The following is a 13,659-nucleotide window of genomic DNA, read 5'->3' on the forward strand; positions in this document are numbered from 1 at the left end:
CTTTGTCACGTTTTGACAGGAAGGATCACTTCCTCTTGTTGTGAGAAGAGGGGTTTGCATGATGTAGTAGGGCCCTCTGTGGTGTGTATGGGAAAGTGTGTGTGAGAGAGAGAGAGAGAGAGAGAGAGAGAGTGAATGAGTTTTTGAGTGTGTGTGTATGTCTTTATGTATATATGAATAACTTTGTGTGTATGTGTTAGTAAGAGAGTGAATACGTTGTTGTGTGTGTGTGTGTCTGTGTGAGTGAGTGGATGTGCATGAATGTCTGTGTGTAAGTGTGTGTGTGTGTTATTGCCTGTAAGCCTTTGTCATTGTTCGTGAGAAGTATGTTTCAATGACAGATTGGCAGTCCTCTGGCAGTTTTATATTAAGTAAGAGCTGAGCTGGGTTCCAGATTAGAGGCAGATAGTGCATGTTGAGGTCAATGCCTGCTCAACACCACTCATATCCTGGAAGTAGAAGTCATGGCGAGTGACTAAAAGCGTGCCTACTGGGGTCATTCTTGTGTGTTACAAGCACACATGTGCAAAGAGACAAACACATGTATGTGGATGCACAGATACGCACGTGCGCATGCACACACACACACACACACACACACACACACACACACACACACTCACAGTAACACACTCACACAGACACACAGACACACTCACACTCACACTCACACTCACAGTAACACACACTCACAGTAACACACTCACACTCACACTCACACACTCACAGTAACACACACACACAGACACACACAGACACACTCACACTTGCTCTACTTGTGGGTAATAGTGTAACCTCAGCTGCTTTCTCTGGCTGACTGGGCCTTAACGTTGGCCTGATTCCCATAGACGTGCTGGGGAGCTGCAGGCCTGTTTCAGTCACTTGGGCTGGGACAACAGATTTCCCCTTTAACCCCGCGTGTGTGCTTGTGTGTGTGTGTGTGCGTGTGTGTGTGTGTGTGTGTGTGTGTGTGTGTGTGTGTATAATAACTCATCTGTGTTGTGTGTGTGTTGTAGGCTGATGTGGCGGTGTTGGTGGTGGATGCCAGTCGTGGGGAGTTTGAGGCTGGGTTCGAGGCGGGCGGTCAGACGCGGGAGCACGCCCTGCTGGTCCGCTCGCTCGGAGTCACGCAGCTCGCCGTCGCCGTCAACAAGATGGACCAGGTCCGTCACCATGACAATGCTTCAGCAATCCATTGCTGCAGTGTGTATGTGTGTGTGTGTATATGAGTGTGTGTGTTATATATATGTGTGTGTGTGTGTGTGTGTGTGTGTGTGTGTGTGTGTGTGTGTGTGTGTGTGTGTGTTGAGCTGCTCCAAATACTTATGGGCGCAGCTGAAGTTTTGAACCTTTGTATGTTTATGTGAGTGTGTGGGTATACTGCATGTATGTGTGTGTGTGTGTGTGTTTATGTGAGTATGTGGGTATACTGCATGTGTGTATATGTGTTTATGTGAGTGTTGGTGTACTGCGTGTGTGTGTTTATAAGAGTATGTGGGTGTACTGCACGCGTGTGTGTGTGTGTGTTTGCGCTTGTGCGCCTTTATGGGTGGGTAAGGTTTGTGTGGGGTGTGCAGCATTTGTCTCTAAACCGTTCGTTTGTGTGTGTGTGTGTGTGTAACTATCCGTGGATGTGTGTTTTTATGTGTGCTCATGTGTTACAGGTCAGTTGGCAACAGGAACGATTCCAGGAAATCACCAACAAACTTGGTCATTTCTTGAAGCAAGCAGGCTTTAAGGTAATGTTTTGCATTTGTTTTGTGTGTGTATATGAGAGACTTTTTGTGTGTGTATGTAACTGTATGTTGTGTACTGAGGCACAGATTGTGTGTGTGTGTGTGTGTGAGAGAGACTGTGTGTGTGTGTGTGTGTGTGTGTGTGTGTGTGTGTGTGTGTGTGTGTGTGTGTGTGTGGATGTAGCTGTTTGTGTGTGTATGTAACTGTGTGTGTGTATGAGAGAGAGATAGAGAGAGTGTGTGTATGAGAGAGACTGTGTGTGTGTGTTTGTGTGTGTGTAACTGTGTGTGCTGCACTAGGTTCTTTGTTAATGTGAGTTGTGTGAGTGGGATGGTGTGCTTGGGTGTGTTCAGTTAGACTCTGATGGTCTCAGTAGTGTAAGGTGTGTCAGTAAGTTTCATGTGTGTGGTTTGTGTGTTGACTCCAAGACTTTGATGTGTACGATGTGAGCTTGAAAACCTATGTACCTGTGTGTGTGTGTGTGTGTGTGTGTGTGTGTGTGTGTGTGTGTGTGTGTGTGTGTGTGTGTGTGTGTGTGTGTGTGTGTGTGTGTGTGTGTGTGTGTGTGTGTGTGTGTGTGTGTGTGTGTGTGGCCTGTAGGACTCTGATGTGTTTTACATCCCCTCGAGTGGGCTCTCAGGGGAGAACCTGACCAGCAGGAGCAGTGTGTCTGAGCTCACCTCCTGGTACAAGGGCCCATGTCTGGTGGAGCAGATCGGTGAGAACACTCGCACACACACACAGAAACAAGATGCACACACACAAACTCAAGCATGCACACACACAAACTCAAGCATGCACACACACAAGAGCAATGTGTTTGAGCCCACCTCCTGGTATAAGGGCCCATGTCTGCTAGAGCAGATTGGTGAACACACACACACTCGTGAGTCAGTTGTTGTGTGTGTGTGTGTGTGTGTGTGTGTGTGTGTGTGTGTGTGTGTGTGTGTGTGTGTGTGTCCATGTCTATGTCTGCTGGAGCAGCACAAACACAGATATACACTAATGCACGCACACACTTCTCTCTCCCTTTCTCTGTCTCACACACACACATAACACCCAGACACAAACTCTCTCCCTCTCTGACACCTGCTTACGTACATAGAGGTGACCACATAAACACACACATAGCAGACTCCACGTCCACAAGTTCAAGGGAAACATTGAGTCATGGAAGAGGCTGAGGCAGGTCGCAGCTCAAGACACTACATGCACGCACACACACACACACACACACACACACACACACTCACTCAGAATAGGACAACACTACAGCTTTAACACCTAGTCAACTCTCAGCAGCCGCGCCCTTTGGGCTTCACGCTTCTGAAGTGATAACAGTGGCACCAGGCTTCACTGTGCCTCCAGCCAGCACGGGACTCTCGGCATGGTATAGTTATTTCCATATAGACCTGACCGGTGTGGTACTCTCGGCATGGTATAGTTATTTCTATATAGACCTGGCCGGTGTGGTACTCTCGGTATGGCTGTGCCACAGAGGAAGCCTCTACGATGACGTCATTCAAGTACCGAGAGCAGGCACAGGCCGGCGTGTAGACGTGCTTGCTGCTAGAGTGTGATTAGCCGAGGACACTGATTGGCTGGCTGAGGGAGGGGAATGTGGCAGCTGGGGTGCGAGTGACTCAGCGTTCCTGCGCTTGAGAAGCACTGACATAGCAACACTGACATAGCAACACTGTGGTGTTCTGTGCTCGCTCTCTCTTCCTCTGTTTCACGCTGTCTGTCTCTCTCTCTATCTAACTCTCTCTTTCTCTTTGTCTCCGTCTCTCTTTCACTCTCTCTCTTTCTCTTTGTCTCTCTTTCACTCTGTCTGGCTTTCACTCTTCTCTCTCTCTCTCTCTCTCTCTATTAGTATCTTTTCCACTTGTGTTTTTGTAGTTGTTCTGTCATGCTGTTTTCACCCTAGTTGTTGTTCATTCTCTCATTCTCTTGTTCTTTCTCTTTCTGTTCTCTAGATGGGTTCAAGCCTCCGCAGAGATCAGTAGAGAAGCCTTTCCGACTCTGCGTGTCTGACGTCTTCAAAGGTAAGGGCCAGCGATGTCACTCGCTGACTTTCACGAGTCAGCTCTCTCCATTTCACCTCCCAGCTCAAACGCACGGCCATCTTCTCTGTGTCCTAAGACAATCAGGCGTGAATCCCCTCAGTACAAAGCTTCTTCTAACCATCAAAGTCTGCTCACACACCACAATAAGATATTGGCCCTCATGCAGCTGGACTAGTCTCTGTGATCAGTACAACTTCAGGACACTGGCTCTCACAGAAACAAACACTAACCATGGCACGGCACGGCACGGCACAGCACAGCACAGCACAGCACAGCACAGCAACCCTGTAACCCTCTCCGCAGAGCTGAACACCAGCACTGGCCCTTACAGCTGCAACATCCCTTGGGGGATCAATAAAGTTCTATTTCCAACTTCCTCACAACTAGGGTTGAGTTTTCACACAGCTCTGTCTCATATGAAGGCTAGATAGAAACGATATAGAACCACGGTTCTAATGTCTCACAAAGCACATAGTGCTACTCGGAGGCCTGCTCTGCTCTGTGTAGATGAAGAGGATATTTTCAGACCGTACAGTCTAAACCTCAGTGAACCTGACCAGCAGGAGCAGTGTGTCTGAGCTCACCTCCTGGTACAAGGGCCCATGTCTGGTGGAGCAGATCGGTGAGAACACTCGCACACAATCACAGAAACAAGATGCACACACACAAACTCAAGCATGCACACACACAAACTCAAGCATGCACACACACAAGAGCAATGTGTTTGACCCCACCTCCTGGTAGAAGGGCCCATGGTGAACACACACACACTCGTGAGTCAGTTAGTCAGCCCAGTCCTTATTTGTAGAGATTTTGTGTATCTCTAGTTAAAACATGATTTGAAATACTTCATGGATTGACACTGCTCAGTCAGCCTTTGGTCGCTAAAACTCAATGATTCAATACAACACACAAGACAGTTAAAGCTTATTTACTTCTCAGTGTAGCATTTTATATAATGACAAAAACAAATGCATCCTAGCTTTACACGTCCCAGCCGTAGGCCTCTCTTCTATGTAAGTACACACACAGCCTTGTAGGATTCCCAGTGCCACTCATTCAAACACACACTCATCAAGTTTGGCTGCACTTCAAATCTGTTCATTTTACTTTGTTCATTTTACTTATTGTTTCCATAGTAGTGAATTATTAATACATTATTGTACAGTTTCTGGGAGCTCTCACTTTCACTTACTCACACACACACACACACACTCAAACACACACGCACACCGAGAGAGAGTTGAAATTTCCTCTTGTGTCAGTTTCCAATCAGTACAAATAGGCCAGAGTACTGTGTGTGTGTGAGTGTTGAGTAAGATTGAGTAAGTCTTTGGTCATGTGTGTGTCTGTGAGTGTTAGCTAGTGTGTGTACGTATGTATGCTTATCTGCATGTCTGTGCACGTGTGTGTGTGTGTGTGCATATGTGTTTATCCCTGTGTGTGTGTGTGTGTGCGTGTGTGTGTGCATATGTATGTGTTTATCCCTGTGTGTGTGTGTGTGTGTGTGTGTGTGTGTGTGTGTGTGTGTGTGTGTGTGTGTGTGTGTGTGTGTGTGTGTGTGTGTGTGCATATGTATGTGTTTATCCCTGTATGTGTGTCGGTGTGATAATGTTCTTGGTCGTCTCTTGCTCAGATCAGGGCTCCGGGTTCTGTGTGACGGGGAAGATTGAGGCTGGCTACATTCAGACAGGAGAGCGCATGCTTGCCATGCCCCCCAATGAGACCTGCACCGCTAAAGGTACACACACACACACACACACACACACACACTCACAATGAAATGTTCATGTTCTGTCACACTTACACTCAAATACACTAATATACACACGTATGTGGGTAGTGGTTTTAGACATACGTACACTCCCTCTCGCATGCATGTGTCATTTAGCCTGAGGTGGTCAAAAGGGGAGCCTGTACGTAGATCTAACCTGGGGAAGTGCAACAGCGCCCCCCAGTGGATGTCTGTATAATCCCACCTCTGTTCTGCCCCACAGCTATTACTCTACATGATGTGCCCATGGATTGGGCTGCTGCTGGAGATCATGTGACCCTGTCTGTGACAGGAATAGACATCATCAAAATCAAGTATAAGATTTAGATTACAGATGCGCACACACACACTCTCTCTCTCTCTCTGTCTTTCTCTCGCACACACACACACACACACACACACACACAGACACACAGGAGCACACACATACACTCTCTGTCTCACAAGCATACGCACATAGGAATAGACTCTCTGTCTGTCTTTCTCTCGCACACACACACACACACACACACACACACACACAAATACAGAGATTCACACCCAACACATAGGAGCACACACATACACTCTCTCTCTCTCTGTCTCTTTTCCTCTCGAGCACACACACACTCACACACACAGATTCACACACACTCTCTCCATTTTTGTCCTCATTTACTTGATAGACTTGTACCCTCATTATTAACATCACATTAACTCTCTCCCTCTTTTTTCCTCTCTTTCTCTCTCTCTCAGTGTGGGCTATGTATTCTGTGATCCTAAAGAACCAATCAAAGCCTGTACTCGATTCCGAGCCAGGGTTCTCCTATTTAACATTGAGGTTCCAATTACAAAGGGCTTTCCTGTGAGTAGCCTATGTGTGTGTGTGCGGGTGTGTGCGTGTGTTTTTATTAGGTGAGGTTTAACGTGGGTGTCAATCCTTTTTATGTTTGGGAAATATGTGTGCTAGCCAGCATTTGATCACTTGGGACATAATGTGTGTCTGTGTGCTTGTGAAATATATTGAGAGTGTGACTTTGTTCGTATAAAGATGAAGATATTTGGATGGTTTAATTGTAATTGTGTGTGTGTGTCTCACAGGTGCTGCTGCACTACCAGACAGTAAGTGAGCCAGCAACCATCAGGAAGTTAGTGAGCGTCTTACACAAGAGCAGCGGAGAGGTGCTGAAGAAGAAACCAAAGTGAGTTAACAGTGAACACTGAATGTGTGTGTGTGCACCTGTATGTATTTATGCGTGTGTCTCTGTACCTGTACTTGTGTGTACGTGTGCGCATATTCACAAAAACTAGGCAAACAGTATTCACTTAACCTCTCAGCAGGTAAGTTCTCCTTCTCTCACCTCCCCTCTCCAGGAATGAGGCACCCTTTAAATAATGCTGCCCTTTGGGCTAAATTGGTCCAATCAACCCTAATTGGACCCAACCATTTCAGTGGGGTAGCCCTCCCCACATTAGTCCTATAGAACACATAATAAGTGGGATTAATATATACATAAGCCCACCACCAAGTTCACCAATGCAATCAAAACCATATATTACCCTTTTGACATACATAACACACTTCTCATCAAACACCCCTCATGCCTTCACTTAATTAAGAAGGCAATAAGGACAGGTGGCTAGGGCAATGCCTAACTAGTTGTGTGTGTGTGTGTGTGTGTGTGTGTGTGTGTGTGTGTTGCATATTGAAGTCTGTGTTGCGTGTGGTGTGTGTTGTATATTGACGTCTGTGTATGTTGTATATTGACGTGTGTGTTGCATATTGACGTGTGTGTTGCGTGTGGTGTGTGTTGCATATTGACGTGTGTGTGTGGTGTGTGTTGCATATTGACGTGTGTGTGTGTGTGGTCAGGGTTTTTCCTGCATAGAGAAAATTTGGGCGCGCGCCTAAGCCGTTTTCCCGAGCGCCTACGACAAATCCCGAGCGCTTAAGGCAAAAAAAAAAGTCTGCTCCAAGCTTGCCAGTTTAGAGAAGACGTTGGTTTGAATTTGAGATTTGAGCAAGCAACTTAATGTAGCTAGCTTTTAGCTGTTTTAAACCAAGGCACTTTACTTAAAAAAAAATTGTTTTCAACCTGCTTACAAATCTGGTTTAAACAACTATTGAAGGTGTTTTAGAATAATATGAATGCCATATACAATAACTGACTTTATGTTAACACCACTAATTAATGTTAGCTGTCTAATTATTTAGCGCAATGCTAGCATGAATCTACAGTAATTCGATTTTTAACCAAGGTAGCCTATTGTACTGCAAAATGTTGATCGCGACCTGTTTACAAATCAGGTTAAAAAGATAAAGGTGAGCTGTTATTTATAGATATTAATTATTTCTCAGGCATCTAATGGCTTACAGCTACCTGTAAAGCATCTAAACGTACAGGGAGGTAGACTGCTAAATACAGTACATTAAGGCAGCCACCAGTCTTTGGATAGCTCTCATAAGTGAGTTATTGTATATGGCATTAATAGTATTCTAACCATCACACATATGATATATAGGTGCACACACACACTGCTTAAATAAAACACTAAGCCTACTATCAAAGTATTTTTTTAAGATAATGTAGGCAACTGCTAGCTAGCTAGATAATGTCGGCAACTGCTAGCTAGCTGCTTGCTCAAATTCAAACCAACGTCTTCTCTAAACTGGCAAGCTGGGAGCAGCCTCTGTTCAATGATTGGCTCAGGGGGTGGGATGCGCCTTCCAGGCAGCTGCTGCCTAGAAGTCGACGGTGAGGGCTCAAAACACCATTAAGCCGCAATTCATCACGCGTGCAATGCATGTCAGCGAATATGTTCTCAATTGTATGTTTCAAGTATAGGCTACATCCAAAACCTCGTTCTGTTTTGATCAATACTAATCGAGTTGATAAGCGTGTCTTCTTGTCTGAACAATACGCAACTGTAAAGTGCGCGAATGGACAGAGCGGCCAGCTGCCAATCACTCAACTTGCAGCGTATGCATCCTAACTTCATCAGTCGGCGGTGATTTTGAGCATAACATTCCATTTTCAGTATCAATGTATTAAAATATCTGCTATGTTGAGGATCTACACAGGTGTAGGCTATTATTTGATTTGTCTACCCGTTTGAACGAGTACTAGAAGACCGCGGGGCCTCGGGAGAGGCAGACAACCGCATTGGTTTATCAATGAAAGCTCGTTCTGAGGAGAGCGGATAGATTTGTGTTGCATCTCGAATATAATAATAATATTAATATTATCATTGATAAACCGGTGCGGTTGTAAACTGTCGTTCCGCTGCGAGGGCCAGCCCGACGTGCACGAATACACCTGTACAAATGCAAATGAAATTTCCACTCAAAATGCTGACAAAAGTTTGATTTCCAACGCAGCCTCCATTGGTGGGCCAATAGAAGTTAAACACACTATTAAACATATTTGTGGACAGTATGGTCTGTAGGTTTGTATAATACAAATGAATAGTAATAATAGATAAACTTGAATTTCATAATTTGTGTGTTCCATTTCTGACCACTGGTTAGTTCTAGATTCTATTGATATAAATTTCAGTAGTTTGCATATATATGTAAAGAGGTAAACCTTGATAATCTTTGAACCATACATGATAGCAACATGGGGCTTGGACTATTGTCAATATATTAGCCTATCTATTTTAATCTAAAGTGGAAGCAAAATGATTTCCTCAAGCATATCCTCCATTATTTATGAAATGGTAAAATGTAAGCTAATAAGGAGTGTGCGCGCGTAGCGGACAATTTTTTTTGAGCACCGAAGACCCATTTTGACCCAGGAAAAACCCTGGTGTGTGTTGCATATTGACGTGTGTGTTGTGTGTTGTATATTGACGTGTGTGTGTGTGTGTGTTGCATATTGGAGTGTGTGTTGCATATTGACGTGTGTGTGGTGTGTGTTGCGTGTAGTGTGTGTGTGTGGTGTGTGTTGCATATTGACGTGTGTGTGGTGTGTGTTGCATATTGACGTGTGTGTTGCGTGTGGTGTGTGTGGTATATTGACGTGTGTGTTGCATATTGACGTGTGTGTGTGTGGTGTGTGTTACCCAGGTGTCTGGGGAAAGGGCAGAACGCTGTGGTGGAGATCCAGACTCAGAGGCCAGTTGCTCTGGAGCTTTACAAGGACTACAAAGAGCTGGGGCGCTTCATGCTCAGATACGTGGGGTCAACCATCGCAGCTGGGGTCGTCACCGAGGTAACAAGCCTGCTCACATTCATATTAGGGTCATTATTAGTCATATTAGGACATTGGAAAGAATGAAAAGTACAGGCTAGCAAAGCAAATCCCAAGGTCACCTACAGGTGAAAGGCATTATAATAATTTGCAGTAGTGCAACCTCCTTTCCTGACCTGTGTGAAATTCTAAATGAGTGAAAGGTTTAGTTCAAGACCCTTCAGACATAATATGGACATCAGCGGACATTATTTCTGTGAAGGGGCTCTGATCGGCAGGTGTCACTTACAGATGAACGTCACCATAAGCATTTACAGTATGTACTGCAGACTCCTCTCATTGGACCTCATTCTCGAACATTTTCTTAAGTGTCTTCTTAAATGTCTTCTTACTAACTTCGTAAGACCAACCCTAAAGAAAGATCCCCCCCGGATTCATGAACGCGTGGGAATGTGTTATTAAACCACCAAAGTGTTCTTAGCTCTGCACTGATTCTTAAACTCACCAGAATTGGCATACATAAACGCCCCGCCAGCTCCTTATAAGGGCATGCAAATACAGAGCAGCGTACAAACAGAATCCACAGGCAACGCAAAAGCAACTTGAGACTGATCAAAATCATGTAAAAACAGAAAGCGAACACAGGTGGTGCACCGGCCAGTTAACGCAGACCTAACTTCACTGTTGCAGAGGTGGAGGTACTGTTGCAGAATGTATTCTATTCTATTCCACTATGGCTATATCCAACGTGATTGAGTTTAGTGCTTATTCACTGCTGTTTTAGGACATCACGATGCCTCGTAGAATCATGACTATAAATGTGAAACGTTAGGGTTAGTTACTGATACAAATATTCTCGTTTTTATTATTATTATAATTATTTAAATCCGAGGATGTCTGTAGAATTGATGTGAACGCAATCACCAACGATTTCTCACAAATTCAGCCTGTAAGAACATGGGCACACTCCAATCTGGCCTATCTACGACTGCTTTTCCGTGTTTGTAAATCCTGTTCTTAGCTAAGAACGAATCCCAGATCAGAAAACTTCCATGAATGCCGGAATTGTCCCGGGAACTTCGTTAGTGGAGTTAAGAAGAAATGTCTGTCGTCTTAACTGCCTTTCGAGAATGAGGTCCATTGACATCTTCAAAAGGACTGAATTGTTTTTTGCTTTATAGATCAGTGTGGCTGAGCTGGTGTGAAAGGTTCTGTGTGTGTTTGTCTCTCTCGCAGATCAAAGAATGACAGAAGATCAGGCGCTCCCGCCCGCGGTCTCAGAACACTTCAGAAAAGGACCTGGCCCAAAGAGCTCGAGAACAAGTGCAATTTCCTCTCACCCTGTCATCGCTCGGCGTACACACACACACACACACACACACACACACTCATACACACACTTATCACACCCTTCCAACACACACATTTGTGCACACACACATCATAACCTTCACACACGCACACACACACCCTTCCAACGCGCTCACACACACACCCTTTCAACAAACACACACACACACACGACCCCCATGCCAGCTTCCTACTGCCTAGAACACGGGCAGGCTTCTGTGTATGGACTTCACCATGGAGATGTGATTGAAGATGGACAGATCAATAGGGCTGTATTATCATCATTATAATTATCATCATCATTATTATTCCTTGAATATTTTCAAGAAATAATACAAGTGTTTCCAGATATTCTTGAGTGGAAGTGTAACGCTATCAGGTTAGCACACTGTTATTTACCTGCCATCATTTGGGAGACCCTGGTGATCGCAATGGCAGGTGAGTGGTGAGTGCTAGTTTGGCTACACACACACACACACACACACACACACACACACAAAATGAATCCCTCTGAAGGACTGACAAAGTAACTTAAGAAACAGCAGTGTTGTAAGACTAAGTGTGTGTACACCACGCACACTTCTCACACACAGGCGGACTCATGCAGCTATGCATGCAAGCACAAAGACGCCTCCCTCTTTCTTGTCCTGAAAATTCTGGAACATTCTGCTCCCCTCCCACAGCATCACACACTCTCTCCAGCTGAGTGAAAGGAATGTTTTTACTTCTAATTTCATTTTTATTCAGTTGAATGCTCATGAATGATCTTATTTTGACTGAATATGTAAAACATTTGTCATACCTGTTATTCAGGTATTTTTTTCTTTTAAATATTTGTTTTGAGGGGGAAAGTTTGACTCAGGAAAGTGTTTGCGTGTTACTGGAGAAAGAAGAAAAAAAAAGAAAAGAAAAAAAGGGCGACTTTAGGACATTGCAGGGGGAGGAGCGATACTAAACCATACCAATCCTGACTGATTCTCACAGCCCGTTTTCTCTAACACATTCAACACTCATAATATAATTTTGGTTAGAAGCTACAAAGGGCTTGCTCAATGAGCCAGAGACACTGGAACTGCTCTGGCTCCAACCTGTGCTCGGAGCCCGGTTCATGCCAGGACTCACCCCTAAGCTCACAACCATACTGTGGTTACAGACAGCAAGGGAGAGATCTTGACAAAAAGAAATTCTTGATCGTAATAAAGCAAAAAGGTGGTGACACTGCAATCGGACTGGTCTTAATCTGGTGGGTGAAGGCCAGATATGCTCCACATCACAGCCGAATGCCTTTCAAATCGGGGGCAGATCAGTTCCAGTCCTGTCTACCACATTGCTGTTATGGTATGGTAGGGAAGCAACTTCTGGATTCTGTCTGCAGTCTGAGGTCTGTGACACTAGCAGGGCAGAGAGGGGCATAGCCTATCATCTAAACAAACTCATCAAGGTGCTAATCGTCGTTTCTGAAGGGAAAGCGCTTAATGACTCACAGCCGTTCGGTCATTGCTTTGCTTCTTTCTAATTACAGATTTTTTAAGTTACTTTTTTCTTGTTTGGGTTTCATCCCCTGGGGTTTCAAACCAGCTTTGGGGCTGTTGGGTGAGAAAAAAGCCTTTCCGGTCTTTTTGGATGCATGAGCGGCTGTTTAGGTTGCCCCATTAGTGTGTGTGCGGAGATGAACATCGCCGTGCTTGAAGTGTATGCCACTATAGGCTAACATATCTCATTCACTACAGTATCTACAACCCTCCGATCTCTATTCAAACTGGATGTTTACACACGGCTTACGGGCAGCCCAATGTAGCCTTCATGCAAAATAATAAAGGTGATCAATTGAAATATCAATGTGTGTGTTTATTTTCTAGGCTATTATTTTCTAACTCTTTTATTGTTATCACGAACAAGTGCTCAAGCATACTATGAATGTATATATGCCTACTGCAAACATAGGCCAAACACTTAAATATGGGCCATTATCTGTAACGCTATTCACTTTGACGTGAAATGGAACGTTGTTGCAAAAGGTGGCGCGCAGCCCTCCGGGTGATCAGAACCCAGTGCCTCCTTATCCCCACGTAGAGGTCTTAGCCTGTACAAATAATATTTTCTATTTGTTGAGGACAGCAGAGACGCGATTGCAGCATACTCCCCGAATCTGAACAGTCTATAACGCAGTGCCTCTGCATGAGAAATCCTCTGTTACCTGTTTATACATATGTGTTCATATGTGTATACATATGCATATTGTTATACCTAGACTACGTTGTATATAGGCTAACTATTGTTAACATAAATGTAAACCTTATCCCCGAGCGGTTCCTCCATAAAACCCTCTGGTCCACTCCATCTTACAACGAACAGCTGGATCTGAGCAGTTACTTGAAATGATCATATGGACTTATGCTATGGTATGCGAAGTGGGCTCCCTCAACAAGCCCATCTATCCAGGTACTGCCATTGGTGAGTGGGAAATGTTAATGAATAGCGATTGGAGAAAACCCTCGCACCGTCCCGAGAGAGGAAGGGAAATCAACCCATTGGCTAGGGACGAATTTGAGCCAGTCCA

General features: G+C 44.7%; 2 protein-coding genes across 2 annotated transcripts in view; both read left to right on the top strand.

The window, feature by feature from the left end:
• Positions 1 to 12,932, top strand: part of hbs1l (HBS1-like translational GTPase) — a 36,473-nt gene extending 23,541 nt beyond the window's left edge. Inside the window, exons 9-18 of the mRNA XM_012821211.3 lie at positions 1,017 to 1,163; positions 1,665 to 1,739; positions 2,338 to 2,455; positions 3,714 to 3,782; positions 5,440 to 5,544; positions 5,801 to 5,891; positions 6,313 to 6,421; positions 6,658 to 6,758; positions 9,626 to 9,770; positions 10,986 to 12,932. Of these exons, the coding sequence (XP_012676665.2) occupies positions 1,017 to 1,163; positions 1,665 to 1,739; positions 2,338 to 2,455; positions 3,714 to 3,782; positions 5,440 to 5,544; positions 5,801 to 5,891; positions 6,313 to 6,421; positions 6,658 to 6,758; positions 9,626 to 9,770; positions 10,986 to 10,997 (972 nt within the window). The 3' untranslated portion in view covers positions 10,998 to 12,932. The remainder of the gene's footprint in view (positions 1 to 1,016; positions 1,164 to 1,664; positions 1,740 to 2,337; positions 2,456 to 3,713; positions 3,783 to 5,439; positions 5,545 to 5,800; positions 5,892 to 6,312; positions 6,422 to 6,657; positions 6,759 to 9,625; positions 9,771 to 10,985) is intronic.
• Positions 12,933 to 13,613: 681 nt separating this feature from the next.
• Positions 13,614 to 13,659, top strand: part of aldh8a1 (aldehyde dehydrogenase 8 family, member A1) — a 6,252-nt gene continuing 6,206 nt past the window's right edge. The window contains exon 1 of the mRNA XM_012821213.3: positions 13,614 to 13,659. This exon is cut by the window's right edge and continues 249 nt beyond it. The gene's annotated coding sequence lies outside the window, so the exon portion shown is untranslated.

The sequence above is a fragment of the Clupea harengus genome, chromosome 15 (assembly GCF_900700415.2).
Source record: "Clupea harengus chromosome 15, Ch_v2.0.2, whole genome shotgun sequence".
Taxonomy (NCBI): domain Eukaryota; kingdom Metazoa; phylum Chordata; class Actinopteri; order Clupeiformes; family Clupeidae; genus Clupea; species Clupea harengus.